The 21,490-nt window shown below is 38.1% G+C and overlaps 1 protein-coding gene across 2 annotated transcripts in view; it reads right to left on the minus strand.

Annotated features, from left to right (window-relative positions):
* The window catches only part of DDR2 (discoidin domain receptor tyrosine kinase 2), a 203,410-nt gene that overhangs the window by 70,221 nt on the left and 111,699 nt on the right, over window positions 1-21,490 (minus strand). For both annotated transcript variants that reach the window (XM_051999129.1, XM_051999130.1), the window contains exon 3: window positions 10,673-10,781. In XM_051999129.1, coding sequence (XP_051855089.1) covers window positions 10,673-10,769 — 97 coding nt within the window. In that variant the 5' untranslated portion in view covers window positions 10,770-10,781. The remainder of the gene's footprint in view (window positions 1-10,672; window positions 10,782-21,490) is intronic.

Here is a 21,490-nt window from a genome sequence, read left to right on the forward strand (position 1 = left end):
TTCTATCTCTTGGTATTTCAGGTTCTTGGTGGTGTTTTTTTAACAGGCAAAACAGTATTTTGTTTGTCTAAGCAGTCTTAAACCTCCTGTGAGAAGGCTTTTGACCACCCCAAGTCACAAAGCAGGCAAACCAAAGGCATCCAGCCTGTAAAAGTGGTCAGGGCACATCTCCAAACCCATCTGGAGGAGCAAAAAATCAACAGGACATTATCAGTAAGCTTTCAGCGCTGCCTCTGTGAGGGGAAATCATTCTTCCTTCTCTCAGTAGGGTTCTGGAGAGAGTGCTCTGCCTTAGCAAATGGAGTTCCAAACAGGAAATTAGGGGACATGTGCTCCTCCAGTGAACCCAGAACAAACATAGATCCAGTAAGCTTGAATAAATCTTAGAGATCATCTAGTTTTACTCCTAGGCTTAATGGGTAGGAAAACTACACTGCATCCAGGGAGGGGAAGGAACTTGCCCCAGTTCACAACATAAGCTTACACAAAAAAGTGATTTGAATTCATATTCCCCATTCCAATTCTCTATCAGTTCAGTTGTGTCTTGTGTCTGATTCTTCCTGAACCCATTTGGGGTTTTCTTGGCAGAGATCCTTCCTCAGGTCATTTTACAAAAGAGGAAACTGAGGCAAATAGGGTAAAGTGAGTTACCCAGCATCACACCACTAGTAAACATCTGACTCAGGTCAGGCTTTCTGACTCCATATCAGGTGCTCTATTTGTGCCTATCAGCCCAACACATAATCCATCAATATATTCTATCTCTTCTCAATGTATAACACTGCAAACCATGTTTATTATCCATTTATATTGGGAAGATGCTAAAGAATATTTTACAGTGTACTCCAAGTATCTATGTTGTGTTTTCCCATCTATATAGGGAAAGGTGTTAAATAATAGCTAAGGCAATGTGTGAGGATTTATTTTGAACAAAATTAAGATCCATTATATCTCCCATTTTATAAAGAGAGTGCCAAAGCACTAAGAGACTCCTTTACATTGCCTAAAGTTAAACTGTATTGGCAGATAATTTAGGGATGAAAATAAGCAAATAAGCCCATCGACTTAGAGGTAGAAAGGGATTCAGAGTCACTTAGGTTCATTTTATAGATGAGGAAACTGAGGTTTAGAGTCTCCATGGCAAAGCTCCATTTCCTGAAGAGGCAAAGATTCTGCTATTCAGGAAACTGATAAGAATATGCCAGTAAAAAGGAGAAGGAGAAGAAAGAAAAGGAGAAGGAAGAATATGAGGAGGAGAAATAGGAAAAGAAAGAAAGAGGGAGGGAGAATGAGAGAGATACAGAAAGAGAGACGGAGAAGGAAAAGGAGGAAGAGGACAAGGAGAAGAAAGGAGGAAGAGATGGTAGAGGAAGAGGAAGAGAGAAGAGGGAAAAAAACAATGAAAACTGTTTTTACTTCTCAAGAATTCATCACCTCACTTAAGCCCATAAAAAATTCTCAGTATTTTGAATGCTTTAGACCTCTCTTAGATTTTATTTTATTTAACTTTGTAAAAATCCAAACCATCTAAGAACTCTGGGAGGCACATTTTGCCACATTCACATTCTTCAAACAGATCTGTTGGCCAGGTACTTAGAGAGTTATAAAAAGGCTGTCAACAAACAGACAATTCTCCTCAGATGAATTGATTGTAAAAGATTTACACTATGCCTTGGGCCTCTGGATCTACTTCTGGGGGGTCAAAATGGCCAGGGCTCTGGTCTGTTGTTAACCCTCATGCCCAACAAGCAACTTGAGTCTCTTGTGGTAATGGCAGTGAACCCTCCTGATCACTGACCAACTCCACTATCAGCTCTCCTATTTCCCCCCACACCCCTCTGTCATCAGCTTGATGGAAACTGTGGTTCTGTGGGGTATGTGGTTGTTTAATTTTCTTTTTCCCTAATTATATCATTTCATGTTGGCATGGCACTTGGTGTTTTCCAAACCACTTTCACTTCTATCTCTCATTTAGTCCTTGCAATAACACCCTGAGGTAGACCTTGGCAGCATCTCTTGAATCCTGATTTTCCATTCATACTATAGCCCCCATCATTTGGGTCCTTCTCATTTCCGACCCAGTACTGCTTCTAATCTTTCAGTCAATTAAACCATGCATCCATTAAATGCCTACCATGTGCCAGGCACTATAATAGATACTGGCAATGTAAGTATAAATGATGAAGCAATCTCCATTTGTAAGGAGACAGAGATAGATAAATTAGATAGATGGGTAGATAGAAAGACAGGGAAAGAAAGAGAGAGAGAGACAGAAAGAGAGAGAGAGAGAGAGAGAGAAAGAGAGAAACAGAGAGAGACAGAGACAGAGACAGAGAGAGACAGACAGAGAGAGAGAGACAGACAGGAAAGACAGAGAAAGAAAGACAGAAAACAGAGAGAGACAGACAGGGAAAGAGATGGAGAAGAAAAAGAGACAGAGAAAGACAGAGAGAGAGATGGATGGGTAGACAGAGATAGATAGTAAATATATGCACTCATACATTTGTGTATATATGTATATGCAAATAAATATAAAATAGTTCAGGAAGGAGGACATTAGGTAGGGAGGAATCAGGAAAGGTTTCAAGCTTCTCATTCATTCATTCAAGCACCAGTTCAGATGTTACCTCTTCTAGGAAGCTCTCCTTGATTGTCCTTCCCTTAATCCCTACCTTCCCTGTTGGAGTCCCCTCTTTTTTTTTAGAATTTTTCACATAACTTGGGCTGGCCCTCCCTTTCTCTTTCATGTCATCATTTATGCATATGTTATCCAATACCACTTCTCTCCCAGGATGAATCGATCTCCTTGAGAAGAGAGTTGGTTTTTTTTTTGTATTTGTTTTTGTTTTTTTTGTTTTTGATATATTTGTCTTCACAGCTTCAGCCTGCAGCATGCTATTTGCATAGAGTAGGCACTTAATAAATAATTACTGAATTTGAATATTTTATAAGTGAGGAAACTGAGGGACATAGAAGTTAAGTACATCAAAAATAGTAAGTTAACAAGCATTTATTAAATGCCTATCTTTGTGTTGGGAATACAAAAGAATCTAAAAGTGCTGGGAATCTCTGCTCTCAAATAGGTTACAATCTAATGGAAGATATATATGGCTTCCATAACATTACAGAATTGCCTAATGCTAGATGGAGGGTTATAAACCAGACCCTCTGACTCGGGGATCACAATCTTTTCACAGAGACAGGTAGATGAAACAATATATTGAGCATCAGTCCTGGACTCAAGGAGCCTTGAATTCAAATCTAGCTTCAGACACGTACTAGCTGTGTGACTCTGGGAAAGCCACTTAATCTCTATTTTCCTCAATTTCCCAGAGCTGTTATAAATATCAAATTAAATGATAATTATAAGCCTTAGCACAATGCCTGGCACATTGGAAGCTCTACAGAAATGTTATCTATTGAGGTACAATGCTAACACAGTACTCCCACTTTTGAAAAGAGCAAAGTCTTAGAAATAAACCATATTCTTTCTAAAGAATCTATTCCATTTATGACATGCCAAAAGAACCTCCTTAATGCACAGAGCTCTTCCGCTGGTGCCTCATTGTCTAGAGGAAAAATATAAACCCCTTAGCCTGACATTTAAAGCTCTTTACAACCTGGCTCTAACCTATGTCTCCAATCTTTCTTCACATTATTCTATATCACGTACTTTCCATTCTAGCCAGTGAACCAGTCACTATTTCCTGACCTTGACATTTCATCTCTGCATTTTCATGAGCCATATCCATGTCTGGAATATATTCCCTCTCATCTTGGTCTTTTACAATAGCCATTTCCTTCAAGAATCAGCACAGACACCAGCTAGTTTATCTAGCCATTCCTGCTTCCCACATCTGAAAGTTTTATTCTTCAGTTTCTAAAATCACTTATTAGAGCTGCCTTGTAGTAGTAGTAGTAGTAGTAGTAGTAACAGCAGCAGAAGCAGTAGTATGCATACTGTATCCCTTCTAATAAACTGGAAATTTGTTAATAACAAAGGATTCCATTGCTTTTCATCTTTGCATTTACAGTCCCTATCATGGTATCTTGCATATGGTAGGTGCTTAATAAATGTTTATTGAGGAAATAAATTAATTATTTTTCATTCTGATGACACTATTAAATGTTTTTGATTGACTGCATTTTAAAAATAAATTTGTTTTTAACCTTCTCCCTCTCTACTTTCCAAAGGAATACATTGTACTTCTCGTTGTTTTGTTATGTTTAACTCTACATCATTCCTGTGAACTTTATCTATGGAGTTTTCTTGTATTTGCATCTCCATTGTGTCCCCATTTTATGGATAAAGAATTGAGACAAACAGGGGTTCTCTTGTTCAAGCTCATGAAATGTCTTAGGTCAAATTTGAACTCAGATCTTCCTAATTCTGAGCCCAACATTCTATCCATTGCACCATGTAGTTAGTAAAACAAATTTTCAGTCTCCCATGTTTGCCTTGTAAATGGTCACCCCATTTCCAATTCTACTCCAAAGTGAAAACAGAAAGCTTTTTAACTCCAGGATTTACTGAAACCTAACCATAATAGAAGTTTAAATATGATTTTCAATAAGAATAAATGGAATAATTTCAAACTTCTCCTTAATTCAAGACGAAGAAAAACCCTGCCACTTATAAATCAAGGCTATCAAACTATATTTTTGAGGAGAAACTCAGAATCAATTCCAATTCTTCCAGTTATCTTTAGGCAAGTCTAAAACTCAAAGGAGATTGCCTGACTTCCCTTTTTTTAATCTTTATCTTAATCTAAATCTAAAGGCAAAGAGATGCTTAAACTTTCCTCTGTTGAGAGGACTTCAATACCCTGCTCATCAAATAGTTTTCCAAAGGACTTAGCTTTTTCTGGTTATTGATTCATTCCTTTTTTAAAATAGTATTTTATTTTTCCAAATATATGTAAAGATTAACATTCACCTTTGCAAAACTTTGTGTTTCAATTTTTTCTTCCTCTCTCCCCTTTTCTCCCTAAGACAGCAAGCTGATATAGGTTAAATTTGTGCAATTCTTCTAAATGTATTTCCATATTTGTATTGACTCATTCTTGATCTTCAATCACTCAATCAACAAACATGTATTAAGCACCTACTATGTGCCAGGCACTAGGTTAAATTCTAAAGATGAGAGGGAGAAAGAGACAGAAACAGAGAGACAGGGACAGAGAGAGGTAGAAACATAAACAGAGACAGAAAGAGACAGGGAAGGAGGAGAGAAGGAGAGATAGGGGAGATGGGGGAAGGAAGTAGAGAGAGAAAGAGAGAGAGAGAGAAACAGTTAGAGACAGAGAGAGGAAGGGAAGGAGAGTGAAGGGAAGAGAGAGACAGAGATAAAGATAGAGACAGAGAGAGGCACAGAGATAGCTTAGAGTCTAAGCTATCTCAAATTTTTGTGGTTCTCAACTTTTGTTTGAGAACAGTGGTTCTCAAACTTTTGTTTTCAGTATCTTTATCCTTTTAAAAATTATTGAGGATCTCTCCAAAGCGTTTTTGTTTATCTGGATTATATTTATAGACATTTACCATATTGGAAATAAAAACTATTTTTGAAATTGTAAACCCTCTAAAAGGGTGCAGAGATCCCCAGGATTCTCTAGACCATATTTTGAGAACCACTGGCTTAGGGTCTAATAATCTTGCATACAGAGATACAGCATGATATACAGTGAAAGAACCCTGCATTTGGAGTCAGAAGATGAGTTCTAATTCACATATTAGCTTGTATGACCTTGGGCCAGTCATTTTATCTCAACCTCAGTCTTTTCATCTCTAAAAAGTAAAAATACAATATTTTAAAGGGAAGGGAAGGAGGGAGATAGTGGACTAGATCCTGTCTAAGGAGCCTTGTAATCCTGATGTTTGGGGATTCTGTAGCCTATACAAAGGGTTCAAGAAACAAATAATTCTTCTCTATCTCCATGGGAAGAGATTTTAGGAGGGGGAAGGCAGGATTCCAGAGCCCACCCTGAGGCAGAAGTCAATAAACAAACATGTGTATGGAAGCAGCATCTGGCATTTCTCCCCTCTCCCCCCCCCCCAACCTCCGCCCAGGAAGAGAAATTCTACTAGGGAGGTCTCTTCATGCCTTGTTATCTCTCAACAAAAGAAAGGCCTTGCCACAAGCCAACTAAAACCACACCGATTGCCTCAGCACTGGAGCAGTAGGACTAACTCATTGTCAAGAAACTGAAACCAAGAACCAAACTCTTGTTTCAAGATTTGGGAGGGAGGTCAAGCTGGGAAGAGGGTAGCGGCACTGTCCCAGCCAAAGAGAAACTCCACAGCTCCCTTCAACGAACATTTCTTCAGTACCTATGAAAGTCTCTGTGCTAAGTTCTAGGAAGACAGAGACAAGTACTAAATCAATTTCTATCCTCAAGAAACTTACATTCTAGGGGAAGAAAGAGCAAGAACATATGTAAATATACATTTAAAAAATATCAATTGATTCTCTAGGTATCTAGACTAGTGGAGAAAAATCATATGAGAAAGTGGGAGACAAAGATAATGATGTATTACCCTCTGAAATGAAATGTGAAGAAGGATTTTCAATTTACTAGCCCTTTGGAAGACTATACATTGGAAGACTTGGGCTCTGATAGGGAAACATTCATCTTATCTTGAATGGACTAGGACTAATACTGCTCTCATACCTTCTCCATTCCCTTCCTTCTTTCCAACCCCGTGTCTGAGAATAGTAATCAAAGCAACACTACTCTTCCAGGAAATGTCATGTCTACCAATTGCTCAAAGACTGTATCTTTATTGGCCAAATCTCTCCTCTATAGATCTCTTCTCTTCTCTTCTCTCTCTCTCTCTCTCTCTCTCTCTCTCTCTCTCTCTCTCTCTCTCTCTCTCTCTCTCTCTCTCTCTCTCTCTCTCTCTCTCTCTCTCTCTCTCTCTCTATATATATATATATATATATATATATATCTCCTTTGGGATTTATAGAATGCTTTGTATACTTTATTTCAGCTGATTTTCACAACAACCCATTAAGGTAGATAGCACAGGAATTATTAACTCCATTTTTACAGATGAGTAAATAGATGACCAGAGAGGTCGTGTTTGTCTACTTCCTACAACTTACTCCAGCCATGACCACCAATGCCCTTCAAGGGTTGGGGATAATAGAACTACGAATCATTTTACCTCAGCTAACCACTACTTTTCATAGACAGAAGGTCTAGTTTTGTCAACTGCCTGTGATGAGGGAAGTTCAGGAGAATGGCACAGTATGGCTCAAAGATAATGATGCAAACTGACATGGAAATGCTCAATTCTGTCTTTATATCTACCCTAGTATAGATTCTTATCTTACTGAGATGATTGAAGCTATCTGTCATAAGTTCTGTTATCTAATCTGTACACTTGAAAACTTCTCCATATGTCCACTCGTTATCCATTCCTTCCTGCTGGTTTAAGATTATGAAGTAACTAACACTTATCAAGATTAATGCCTCTCTTTGTGCTGCTGAAACCATCGCCTCCAGTATTTTCAGAGACCAAAGTCAACTGATCAATTGATTATTCAATACCATTCCTATTCACTCTTTCCCCTTCCCTCTCTTCCACTTTCCTTCCCTTTGTCACATTCTCTCTTTCCTTTTCTCTTTTTCCCTTTCTCTGTCTATCTCTGTTTGTCTCTCTCTCATCTTCAACTGCTGCAGTCCTTCTGGCTCCTTCCTCTTGTTTATAAACATATTCAGGCTCTCCAAACTTAAACAAACAATTGCTTTCCTCACTACTGCCTCAAGTTTTTGTTCACTCACTGCAACTCTTTTACAGTAAAAGAAACTGAGATGTAAAAAGGTTAATGTCATCCATTCATTAAACAAACATTTATTAAATACTGTTTTAGGTGCTGGGGCTAAAAAGGGAAAAACAAACAGTCACAGCCTTTAAAAATCTTACATTCTATGAGAGAAAACAGCATCTAATCCAAATATTTAAAACCAATTAGATACAAAGTAATTTTCCAGAGGGAGTCCTGGGGATATAATGGTGTTATTAGAATTGGAATGTGTCCCTTATAGGAAGAGGCACTTTAATTGTGATGGAAGCTAGGAATTAATAAACTAGAAATTAACTGGATGAGATAGAAGTGAGGGATGTCCTATGCAAAGGAATAGAGATGGGAGGTAGGATGTCATGTAATTCAAATTATGGGGGGATTTAAAATCTAAACAATAGAGTTTGCATTTTATCCTAAAGGAAATGAGGGGAAAGGGGGTACTGTGCTTCTTGAGTAGAAGGGTGTCTGACATGGACAAGATCTGTGCTTTAGGAAAATCAAAATCACACAACAAGGGTATCCCAATCTAACATATCCCATTCTAATGATCTTTCCTTCCCACCACCAGAATCTATTTTGTACAGTCTCTAGGGTTAACTAAGTCAGCTCAAATTCTTCCCTGCTAGGGAAGAATTAAATTGAATGGCAGGACATTACAGATATTATCAACCAACCAGTACTGTGAGCACAAAGATCCAGACTCAAATCCTATTTAGTATCAAATCCCATTTAAGTAAGTATCAATGCTTACTAACTGTGTAAACCTGGAAAGTCCCTTAGCCTCTGTGTGCCCTAGTTTCTTCATCTTTAAAATGAGAAAATTAGACTCAATTTCCACTAATGTTCTTTCCAATTCCTATAACTATAAACCTACGAGCCCAGTTGTAGCATTTTACTTTCTTTGTCCAAACCCAAAGGCCTAGGAAGCAAGCCCATGGGGGTCTAACAAGGGACATTCTGTCAGCATTTGTTGATTGAAAGATTAAGTGATTGAGCAATGGATTAGTCGTGTTTTGGGGCCCTGTGATAGGAAAGTTTGACACTGAGCATGTGCGAGACTTAGCCAGTGCAGAATTATTTGCTTTTTAGTCGGGCTGGTCCAGTTGGAGGGATTGCGGAGGGAGGAGGGTTAATCCTTCAAAAGGACTTGAACAGTCCAAGTTCCTGACCAGTCTACCATAAATCAAGACCTTTATTTCTTTTCCTCTGGCAAGAGGAGGCCAAAGAAAGCATCAGACACTGGGGGAGAAGGAAAAATTGGGGGGGAGGGCTGCAGACTGTTTTCTTTGCTGTCTTCAGACATGGGACAGACTGGATTCTGCTCTAGTCGCATGGGTTAGCACCCTGTCCTAAGCTGCCAGCTTTCTTAGTTTGGTCATATAAATGTCCTCGTGGCAACCCAGTTCCCACAAGTCCCCACAACTGTGCCCAGAGCCCAGACAGCTTCATCTCCCAGGCCCCAGTGACAACTCCTGCTCCAGGGCTTGGGGAAGGAACAGCTGTGGGCGGAGTAGCACAAGTGAATCCCCAGATGGAGGCAGATGGCTAGGTGCATTGTGATGGGAGTAGCAGAGCCCAGTATGACCAGAGCTTTGGGGGAGCCAGGAGAGAGGGAAAAAAAACATCTCATGGAGAAAAGCCAAGAAAGTTCTAGGGGGATACCATGATAAGTGAGGACATGCTGGGAGAAGGTGATGGAGATGGAAAGGGGCCAAACCAAGTGAGGATCAGGCAAAGGAATTGGGAATGTTTGACCTGGAGAAAAGAAATCTACTGGAGAAAGAGGGAATGAAAGGTTGACATTTTTAAAGGAGCATTTTATTTTTAAAATTGCTCTGGTTTATTTCACAAAACAGAATTAGGAACAAAAAGTGTGATTTATAGGTTGATAGATTTTAATTCAAAAGGGGAAAACATTCTTAAAAGCAGATCTATATAAAAAGAAAAGGAACTGATTCATTAAGTAATGAGTTTCCTGTCATTGGAAATATTCAAGCAAAGCTTAAATGGCCACCTTTAATAATCCAAAATGCTTCTAAGATTGGGAGTATTTTTTTTTATTTTAGCTTCCCTGAGATCCTTAAGATTTATTGCTTCTGCTTTAGACATACACCTTCCCTCCAACACTGCTATCTTCCTTTTTTCTGGAAACTCCCACGGGGTACACTTTCAGAGTCAATGCTTTGCTAACCATTTCCTAGCATTTCCCTCTCTGGTCCTACCAGCTGCATGGTTTCAGCAGGACATAGGAAGAAAACTCACCTCTTTCTTTGTTAGATAACCCTCGGTGAGATCCTTACTTTGAGGAATTATTTACAAGGCTTGTTGTGCTGATGTGGTGAGAGAGAGGAAGATAACCAGTTGATAGATTTCTCACCAATCGTCAGAGAGAAAACAAAACAGACAACATGCCTCAAAAACCCTGATGACATGGCCCAGTACTTCCTCCTAGAAGGTCTGAATGAATTTTTGTTCCCATGAATATTTGTTTTTGAGCACAACTGTGCCCTGTGGAAGATAGGACGTTATGCCAGAACCCCAAGACCCCCTCCAAGTCCAGAAAGGTTCTAAACAACATCATGGTCAAAGGGGGACCCCAGGACATCCCTTGTGGCCGTAGCCAAGCTCCCTTTCTTAAAGGGGGTGTGGGGCCCCACCGTTCTCCAGCTCACCCTCCCTCTGCGGCAGAAGTGACTCCTCATGCAAGCATGCTTATAGGAAGCAGGTCGGGTCTTGGCCCTCTCCCCACCACAGAAGCAAAAAGATTAATGACCTCGGGACACCTAGGCCCGGGCTACTCCCAAGGAAAACACTCTCAGGCCGTGAAATTCTCTTGGATCGGCCGGCGGGCGGCTGGGTTACCTGGATTAACCTGAGCTTTGGTGCCGGTCAAGATGGGAGGCAGCAGTAGCAACACCAGTGGCAACTTGGAAAAGGGGGTCATCTCAGCAGATAGCATCAGGGCTGGATTCTGCAGGCCCGCCAGAGAGATAACAGAGAGAAAGAGAGAGTTAAGTACGGCAGCGAAAGTAACACCCCGAGTACTCATGTAACTTGCCTTATGTGATTCACACAGCGCTCCACACACAATCCCCACTTAAGGTTGTCCCCGTTTTAAAAATGAGGAAGCGCAATCTCAGAAAACTGAAGTGAATTGATAGAGGTTAAGTGGATAGTCATGTGGGAGGCAAGAGCTGGAGCCAGGTCTTTCCGGTCCCCGCATTCAGGGCTTAACAAAAACCACTGACCGACGTTCTAGCGCTCATTTTGCGTTAATGCAAGTTTGCTGCTGAGAATCCCCAAATCCAAGAACTGGAAGTGGTCTCTGCGGGGATTTTCAAACTTTCGGAAATCGCAGAAGCTGGATACTAACAACACCATTAATAATAATATCACTCAACCCAATCCGTGGCGCATGGTTTTACCAACAGTTCCACAGCCTCCCGGGGCCCATTCATCTGAGTCTATTCTTAATTTTACTTTCCCTTCTCTAGAGTTCTGTTTCCATGTCTGTAAAATGAGGGGATTCCTCCATACTAAGGGATCTTACCTAAGGGGTCCAAGGATATGCCTGGACAGATTTCAGGGTGGCCATTAACTTGGATGGGAAAAAAAGATACATCTTATTTTCACTAGATATCTAGCTGAAATTTGGCATTTTTTCCATTTATAAAATTTAAAAAAAACATTATTCTAAGAATGGGTCCAGATGTTTCATCAGACTGCCAGAGAAGTCTCTGACACAAGAGGTTAAGATTCTTCATTTTAGATAATAGCAGTGTCCCCTTCTCATTTTGGCATCCTCCTATTGTGTGAGTCCCTTCTCTTTGTAAGCAAGTTAAGAACTATACACACACACACACACATGAATGATTATATGTATGCATACATACAGCATATACATGTATGCATACATGTAATCATTCATGCATGTGTGTAGTTCTTACCTATATATGTATATATACTTACCTATATATACATATATGTATTTCATAAATTTGTGTGCATTATGTGTATATCTAGTTCTCTAAATTTCACCAAAAATAATTTTTCCATTCTTTACAACCTTTATAAGAGGAACATTTTAAAGAGACTTCTTTCAGCTGGGAGAGATTCAAAAATTAACAGTCATTGGGAAATGTAATAATAACATAGAATAAAAATAACATGGCAATTATATTAATTATACCCAATATTGTATCATTATATTACATTAATAAGAGTTAAATAATTATTAAAATTATAATTAATTACATTAAAACAATAAAAATAAGAAATGTTAAATGAAGAGAATAAAACTTGAGCTTAGCCTTATAGGAAGAAAAAGATCTCAACCAGTAAGAATAGGAATCATAAGATCCTAGACCTAGAAGGGACTTCTCAGCCCCTCCCTGGAAGGGAGAACCTCAGAGGTTCTCTAGTTTACTCACTCTTTTTACAGATGAGGAAACTGAGGCCCAGGGAGGTTGAATGGCTTCTTAAAGTCACATAGGTAATAAATATCAAAAGCAGGATTTGAATTCAGGTCATCTGAATCCAGAGTCATTGATTTTGCTGTATTCTAAAATTCTCCTACATGCAGAGAATCATAGATTCTTGGGATCAGAAACAATTTCACTGATCTGGTCCTACCCATTTCTGGACAAGAATCTTCCCTGTGACCTGCTCAACAAATGATCGTCCAATCTCTGCTTGAAGACTACTGCAGAGGGGAAGCCTTCTTCTACTTAAAGCAATCGTCCATTCCACATTAGAGTGTCTCTAATCATTAGACAGTTTTTCTTCCACTAAGATGAAATTTGTCATTGCAATTTCTACTGAGTCTTTCCAGTTCTGGGGTCAAGCAGAAGAAGTGTAATATTTCTCTGACCTAGACTTTTAAATACCTGAGACAACTACCAAGTCAAGCATCTTCAAGGCATGGATGTGGGGAGAGAGTGGGACAAGTCATCAGAGAAGAGCCGGTGGCTTAGATTTACAGGACCCAGAATCCATGAAGGGGACAAGTTGGAGATGCAGTCATAAAGGTGGGCTTCAGCCAGACAGGCTATATATACAGGTAAAGCTCATCCCCTTCTGTGCTATTCCATAGGTGATAGGGAATCATGAGATTTCTGAACAGGAGAACAACCTGGGAGATCCCATGCCTTAAGAAGATTGATGCTGTAGAATGAGTATGTTGAGGTTAGAGAGAAGTAGATGAAGAAAGACCACTTAGGTCTAAACAAGAGATGAAGAGGGCTGGAATGAGATAAACAGAACATTAAAAGAAATACACCCACATTTACACACACATACACACACACACACACACACACACACACACACACAATCTGTCAGACATCATCCTTCCCTATACTATAGTTAAGTACTCAATCATGGAGCAAGAATTGTCTTTTCAGAAAGTTCCCAAGATTCTGTTTACCAACAATTAACTGGTGTGTATGTGTGTGTGTGTGTGTGTGTGTGTGTGTGTGTGTGTGTGTGTGTGTGGTGGGGGCTATGCAAGAACATATTAAATTCTGGCAATTAGTAAAAGTTTTATGAGGCAAAAGGATGGGGAAGAGAGTTTGATGTTCCAAGAGTCCTTAACATATATTGTCTCTACTCAGGGAAGAAAGCAACCATCAGTGAAGGGGAATTAATTGTACTTTTTTGATGATTATGGGTTGCCTTAGACCATGAGTCTAAGAGTAGCAAAATGGTACCACAAAGATCTCAATTAGCCTCACCACCTTGTCAGGAAAATGCCCTCCAAAGCTACTCTATTTGGAGATTTACCCAGTGGGTCTCTCCTAAGACCTCAACATGTGTGAGCCCCTGTAAAATTGGCGAATTGGATTCTTCTAGTCCTTAATCCACGTCTTGTGAAATTGAGCTTGATATGGGGGAACCCTGAAGATTTATAATCAACTCCAAGCCTGAGTTTGAGTCTATACTCTGCTGCATAGTTAAGGTCACTAAACTTAAGTCTCGGTTTCTCATCTATAAAAGGGATAGTAAACCTGGTACTAAGTACTTCAAAAGGTTGCAAGCATCTAGAGACATAACGTCTATAAAGTACCTCACAAAAATCTACTATTAAATGTCATCCATTAGCATATGAAAGGGAGCCTAGCCTCCTATAAGATGTGATTTGAGAAAGTGAGAAAAACCTCCTAACAGCAGTGTACTACCACTATTCATTAGCCAATACCCGAATTTTCTATGTCTTACAATTCATCATTAGAAATAAGCCTTAACATATAAAAATGTGTTCTGTTGGCTTAAGTTCACACAAATTAATTCCTAAATAGGATTAAAAGTCTAAAACTGGAAGGCACTTCAAAGATCATCTGGTACAACCTTCTCATGTTACAGATGAAAAAATGTGACACCCTAGAAGGCGAAGTGATTTGCCAGAATCACAAGGTATTAAACATCAAAGGTGGGAAGTGAACATGGATTCCCTAGTTCAGCAAGAATGTTTTTTTCCCAAAATTGTGTTTCATTCCCTATATAAATGATAATATTTTTTTTATGAAATAAGTTTGATAATTACTTCAAGACGGGATTTAAAAAATCAATCAATTACCTCATCACAATGGCATTTTCAAAAGTTTCCAGGAGATAGAAAATTTTGCCATGTCTCATAGAATGTCCAAACATTCAAAGATGATAGCAAATATGGTAAATATCACCAATTATCTTAACCATGTCAGAATAAATATACTCATTAAATAAGCCACAAAATTCTTTATGATAGATAAAAAGGTCTTTGATCAATTTGGAAATCCTTGAAAGCTACTGAATGAAAAGGAGTGACATATATTAAGAAGGATATTCAGATTGGCTAAAACTTGATGATTAACTAGAGCCTTTGTGTGAAATAGGAAGCCAATTTGAAATGAAAAGATCTTAATGAGTTGTGATCCAGCAGAAAGAAGTTCAAACCAATACCTGAGGAAAAAACACTTAAAAGAAGAGTGAAGGCAGGAGAATGATCCTTGGACTCATTCATGTTCTTAGCCTCCCCCTTTCCCTCCTTGACCTTATGACCTTTAGAGGACCAAAGGATTTAGAATTTTTCATCAGTATTCCACTCATAGCAATATTCTACAAATAGCTGATACAATAACAATAATTAGAAGCCAATGACAAATGAGACACCCCTGGGACAGGCAGCCTCAGGATTCTATTACGAAGCCACTTGGCTTAATAGTTGAATTTGTAAAGACAGATTGGGTCTAGGAAAACTCAACTTCAAATTTTGCCTTAAATATATACCATGCAAATAACTTCATCTCTCTAAACTTCAGTTTCCTAATATGTAAAATATAAATTATAACATATGCTACACATTCTTGTGAGGATTAAATGAAATAACACGAAATATTTTACAAAAAGTGAAAATCAAAGAACTACATAAATTCAAGCTATCATTATTACTATCATTATCATTACTATTATGAAGTATTATTTAAAGGAATCCATTGGAAAAGCTACACCATGCCTAAGAATGATTTCATGAATACCCTACAAAGGGAGAAGAGAACTTTGAAATCTCAGGATCTGTGATTTACTTCTTGACCATATGTGCTCTCTGATTTTGAGCTCACTTTCTCTTTGACAGTGCATGTAGCGATGGGAGGATATGACAGAGTTTTTGGAGAATGTTTTATACCTATTACTCTCACTATATTAACTTAATAAATATCCTTTTCTAAAAACTAATTGCTATCAGTTTGTGGTAGGGGCTTGTGAACTATAGAAAGACACTCCCCTAAGAAGAGATATATCAGTCATGCCCTTTACATCTGCAAAGAAAAGCATAAAAGAACCAGTTGAAGAAGGGGTTACCAGTGAGGGTTGGGATGGTAAGCCCAGAACCCATGTGTAGGCAGGAAGAGATCTGAAGATAATCTTACTGATAATCTTAAAGAGTAGAACGAGTATAGGGAACAGAATAGAGAGGCTGCAAACACCCAGGACAAAATCCCAGAGTTTCACATTTTTGCATTGACAAACCCCACGTGTGAGAGAGTAATATAAAACAAAATAAAAACTCTCTACAATTCTGAGTTCCAATTGCTTTGTAGGAAAGAATGTGCTCTCTGTTTCCAATCCCCTATGGACAAACACCACAACACACTGACCCTGGGCTCTGCACTCACTAAGACTGTTCATCAGCTCGGCTGCCCTCGAGATACTATGTCTTAACCCAGAGTTTTGCAGCTAGCAAATCTCCTGAGGGGTGAGTGAGAAAGCTGGGAGGAGGTGGGAGGTCATATTCCTTATGGAATATCCCTGTGGAATGAGAGCATAGCCTTTTGGGATGTGAATAAACTTTCAACAACCTTTTTTCTGAAATCCATATTGGGTAATTGTGACAATTAAAGTCAGCAGAACTAGCTCCCAGACCACACTTCAGTGAGGAATTCACAAAGGTAAGAAAAGCAGCCTCCTTTGGAATGTGTTTCTAGTGGTTTCAGGTCATTAATACTTTATTATCTGTCCTGAATAGTGTCTAACAGAATCTCAGGGACAGAAGAGGAACCAGGGGCCAAACCTGAACCAGAAGCCTTTGCATAACAGCCCTGCCAAGTTGTCACCTAAATTTTACTTGAAGAACCAGAGAGAAGGACAATCTACTGTCTCCTAAGGCAGCCCATTATATTTTATAATGATTATATGCAATTACAATAATACAACACACCCAATAATTCTCATAATTTTATATCATTATAATAATCTCCAGCAACTTCCACATTGCTCTAGGTTCATTTCTGAAATCTTCTGTCTGGCATTCGAAGACTTTACAAAAGTTAAAATCAAAGAACTATGTAAATTCAGGCTAGCAATATTACTATCATTATCATAAATATTATTAGATATTATTTAAAGGAATCCTTTGGAAAAGCCTGTGAAGAATTTCATGAATACACTACAAAGGGGAAAGCTTTTTCCTAAGTTAACCGAGTTCCCCAACAAGTTTCCAGTCTCATTATACCTTACATCTTTCCAGATACTTTTTGAGCCAGTAATTCTAGTCCATGAATAAGATGCTCTGTCTCTTGCCTTCAGGCATTTTCTTATTCCTCATGCCTCTTCTCATCTCTACCTTCTGGATAAAATCACACTTTTTTTTTCCTTCTGCAGTCAATTGGGATTAAGTGACTTGTCCAGGATCATACAGCAAGTAAGTGTCAAGTATCTAACATCACATTTGAACTCAGGTCCTCCTGACTTCTGAACCAGTTCTTTATCCACCACGTAGATGCACCCCCCAAAAAAAATCCCCACCTCCTCCAGGACACTTTGGCAACATCTCTTATTTCTAGTACCTTCCCTTTGTGGATTATTTCCTATTTATTCTGCATATAATTGGTGCATAGTTGGTTTTATGTAATCTTTCCTACTAGACTGACAGCTTTTTGGTATATAGCAGGTGTATAATAAATGTTTATTAACTGTCTGATTGGGTTTAGGAGTATATATCTGTGTGAGTACATATCCAATATGAAAAAAAACTTTAGCAGTTTTTGAGATTGTCAAACCCTTACAAGTAGTCTTCTATATCAATGTTTTACACAAGTGGTGCATAGGGTAAGAGACTAAAGGAGAGACCAAATGACAAAGACATTTTAAATCATGTTAATTATAATCATGCATTTAATTAGGATTTTATAAATCTTACATTACCTCATTTGATACTCAAAACAGCCTTGATATGCAAGTACTATTATGATTTCTATTTACAGATGAGGAAACTGGGTCTGGGAGAGATGAAATAACTTGCTGTATAGTGTCTGAGGTGACATTTACACCCAGTATTTTTTCCAAATTAAAGATTGCCTTCTTAACTAATCAAAGTACTATGAATTTTAAAGACAGGTGAAATCACTTTTGGGGTTACCTAGATAGTACAGTGGAAAGAGCTCCAGATCTGAAATCAGGAAGATGAATCTTCCAGGGTTCAAATCTGGCCTCAGACACTTACTAGCTATGTGACCCTGGACAAGTCACTTCACTGTCCCTCAGTTTCCTTGTCTGACAAAGAACTAGAGAAGGAAATGGCAAACGAGCATCTTTAAAAACAATAGCTCAAATGGGATCACGAATAATCATACAGGACTGAAAAAACTGAACAACTGAAATCACTTTTTGGTTGGAGAAGCTCATTGAGTTCTAACAATGTCAGATCTGCAAGGGGCCTCTGAGAATATCCAGTACTACCTATATCTGACCAAGAATCTTTTTTATGACCATTATCTGCAGGTCTTCTTGTAATGATCAAATGCAAAAGGGCTTTGCAAGACATGACACATGAGAAAAGAAACAGATCAGCTATCACGATTATAATTAACATGATTTAAAATGTCTCTGTCATTTGGTGTCTCCTTTACTCTCCTGCCCTATGTACCACTGGCAAAAGGTTATAACTGATTTCAGTTGTCCTGTCAGAGTGATCACAGGTAAATTTAAGAAACAGTCTCTTTTCTGTCCATAATGGTGCCCTGTTTCCCTTATTCCCTGCAAAGTTAGACAGAAGGTGAATTTACTTTCTTAAACAAAGTCAATAAATGTGAGCTAATCCAAAGTCAGGTCCTTTTTTTCAATAGGCATAAATAATGGTTTGTCTCCTTTTGATCCCAGGATTTTCAGATGAAACTAAAGTACTCTTCTCTTTAAGAAAAGCTAAGACATCACATAGTCAATTTATTACAATAAATATTAAGAACTTACTATGCTAGATGCATGGGAAAGTTCAAAGTTTAAATTTAAAGAATTGGTAGAATTTAACAGGGAGAGAAAGGACTGGCATTCCAGGCACTTGGTACAATCTGAACAAAAGCAAATATCAGAGAGTATTTGTGGGAAAGAGATTTGTCCATTTTAACTGTGATATAAAGGGTGTGAAGGGGAGTAATATGATATACAGCCTAGAAAATCAGGGTTGCACCAAATTATGGATGGTCTTGAGTGCTAGGCAGAAGAGTCTAACAAGAGGAAAGTGCTCAGGATTTTGGTTCAATGAAGTGACATGACCAAATCCATGTATAAGACACATCATCAGTGTAAAGAATAAAAAGAAAGTGGACGAGCATAGAAACAGAAAGACCTATTAGGAAGCTCTTAAATAATTTAGATGGGTAGTAATAGGAGCCTGTTCTAAAAAGTACGGGCAATGAATAGAGAAAGAGGAGACATAAGTATAACATTTAGAAGTGAGAAGGAATCTAGATATCTTATCTTATCACTTTATAGATAAAGAAATGAAGGTTTATAAGAGAAAAGTGACTTAAGATAAAAGTTACAAATAACATCTGGGATTCTAACCTGGGAGGGCAGACTCCAGATTCAATTCTCTGTCTACTATAGGGCTGTCTAAATTCATCACTTTTTTTTTTAATAAGGAACGACTATTCATATTACCAAACGATTGTGTCTCTGAGTCTTCTCCCTCTTTCTTTAATCCATATGAAAGAGGAAAAGATCTATGCATTGAGAATTACATTTGTAATCCGAAGATCTGGATTTATTTGCAAAGTTTTTTATCTTAGCCAAGTCACCTTTCCTTTCTAATCCTCATAAATCAATCAATTAATTAATCTATAAAGATTTATTAAAGCCTTCCCTGGGCCAGGTACTGTGCTAAATACTAGAGTGACAAACATGCAAGAGAGTCCCTACCTTGCTTACAACCTAATGGGAAAGACAAAATGCAAGCATTAGTACATTAGCCAATTCTGACTTCATACAGCTGATGATGAAAGAAGATCCCCTTTCTGACAGAGAGGTGATGGACTCTAGATGCAGAATGAGACATGCATTTTCAAGCACAACCAATGTGGGAATTTATTTTGTTAATTATACATTTTTCTTTTAATGGTTTTTGTTTTGTTTTGTTTTATTGTGGGGAACAGTAGAAGGAAGAATGTATAAATCTTAATTAATTTAAAATATAAAATATAAAGTAAAAAACTTTAAAGTATTCCGTGAAACAACCTTATAAATAATGATCTTTCCCAGTGTTTTTAAATGATGATTCAATTGACTTAATTCAAAGTTCAAAATACAAGTTAGACACAACTTTTTTTCAGGAATTATGTTCAAGAACATAGCTATTCCATAAAACACACAACTATTCTTACAGGCATAAAGTCCCTATAAACAGCACCTTTCTTCCCAATATCCAAAAGCCAGGGTCAATCTTTGATTTGCAAATCTCCACTTTGCTAAGGAAAGAAATCTAAAACATTTTCTATCATACTAAGACTGCAGCAGAGACTAGGGAGGAAGTACTGATCCTTCCAGAAATCAGCCATGGTCTATAGTAGGGATTTTCTACCTTTGAATTAGTCCCTTCTCTCATTCATGAAACCAATTTTGGACCTTTTTTGTGGAAAAAGTGTAGAATCAGGTGATTATACTGAGTACTATGGGGCGGTGGGGGAGGGGGGGGGGAAGCTAGTTGGTACAGTGGATAGAGCATCAGCCCTGAAGTCAGGAGGATCTGAGTTCAAATCTGCCCTCAGTCACTTAACACTTCCTAGCTGTGTGACCTTGGACAAGTCACTTAACCCCAATTGCCTCAGCAAAAATAAAATTAGTACTAAGGGAGAAAAGGTATTATTGTGGGTCATTACTGAAATGATAGTCAAATACATTCAGGATTATTTCTTAGGTACTTCTCACTAAAATCTCATTTTCTACTTCTACCTGGAGTTTTGTTTTTTTTTGTTTTTTGTTTTTTTCAAAATTTGGCTTTTGTTTCCATAAGGATCTTTAAGCATCCATTGAAGCCAATTGAATATAAGGAGGTTTTACTTATTCCAACCTCAAAATTTAAAGAACTAGCACTAAAATCTACAAATTCAACATATCCACCTTTCACTCTCCATTGAGTCTCTGCCCTCCTTAGGAACCAGTACAGTCTTTCAGGGGAATCCAAAAGGAGAAAGGACTCGGGGCTACTGGAGAGTCAAGCAATCTCCTACTCAGATAGGTCTGTACCTCTCAAGTACTTCTTTGGGTGAAGTCCACTTTAAGAGACAAGAACTTGGTATAATAGGTGCTTAATAAATGTATATCGATTTGATTTGTCTTGATAAAGAGTCAAGAAACTCTATATATTTAACATGTTTCAGAATATTAGTGGGTTATTCCTCTAATATAAGGCTCCCTGTTCTGTTAATCCTTCTCTTCTTTTTTAAAGCTCTTTCTTCTATAATTCTTTCTCTTTCATGTGATTGCTGCTGCTCTCCTATGGGGCTACATGGCTCTGCTGACCTTCTTCAGGGTCCTGGTGACTACGAAGGAGACTAGTTTCCTATAAATCCCTTTCTCTCTCTAGAATTGCATACATAGGGTTCCTTAAGAATTATATAAGTATTTATTTTGTATTTAATTTATACTTTAACATATTTAACATGTATTGGTCAACCTGCCATCTGAGGGAGGGGATGGGGGTAAGGAAGGGGAAAAATTGGAACAAAAGGTTTGGCAATTGTCAATGCTGTAAAACTACCCATACATATAACTTGTAAATAAAAAGCTATTAAAAATTAAAAGAAAAGAAAAGAAAAGAAAAGAAGAGTTATATAAGCAAGATTCTCCTAGACATTTAGTTGATATCCATATGGACCTTCTTTCTCTGATTGTCTCCCTCAATAAGACATCTTTTTAAAAGGTCAAGTT

The sequence above is a fragment of the Antechinus flavipes genome, chromosome 4, assembly GCF_016432865.1.
Source record: "Antechinus flavipes isolate AdamAnt ecotype Samford, QLD, Australia chromosome 4, AdamAnt_v2, whole genome shotgun sequence".
Lineage (NCBI taxonomy): Eukaryota > Metazoa > Chordata > Mammalia > Dasyuromorphia > Dasyuridae > Antechinus > Antechinus flavipes.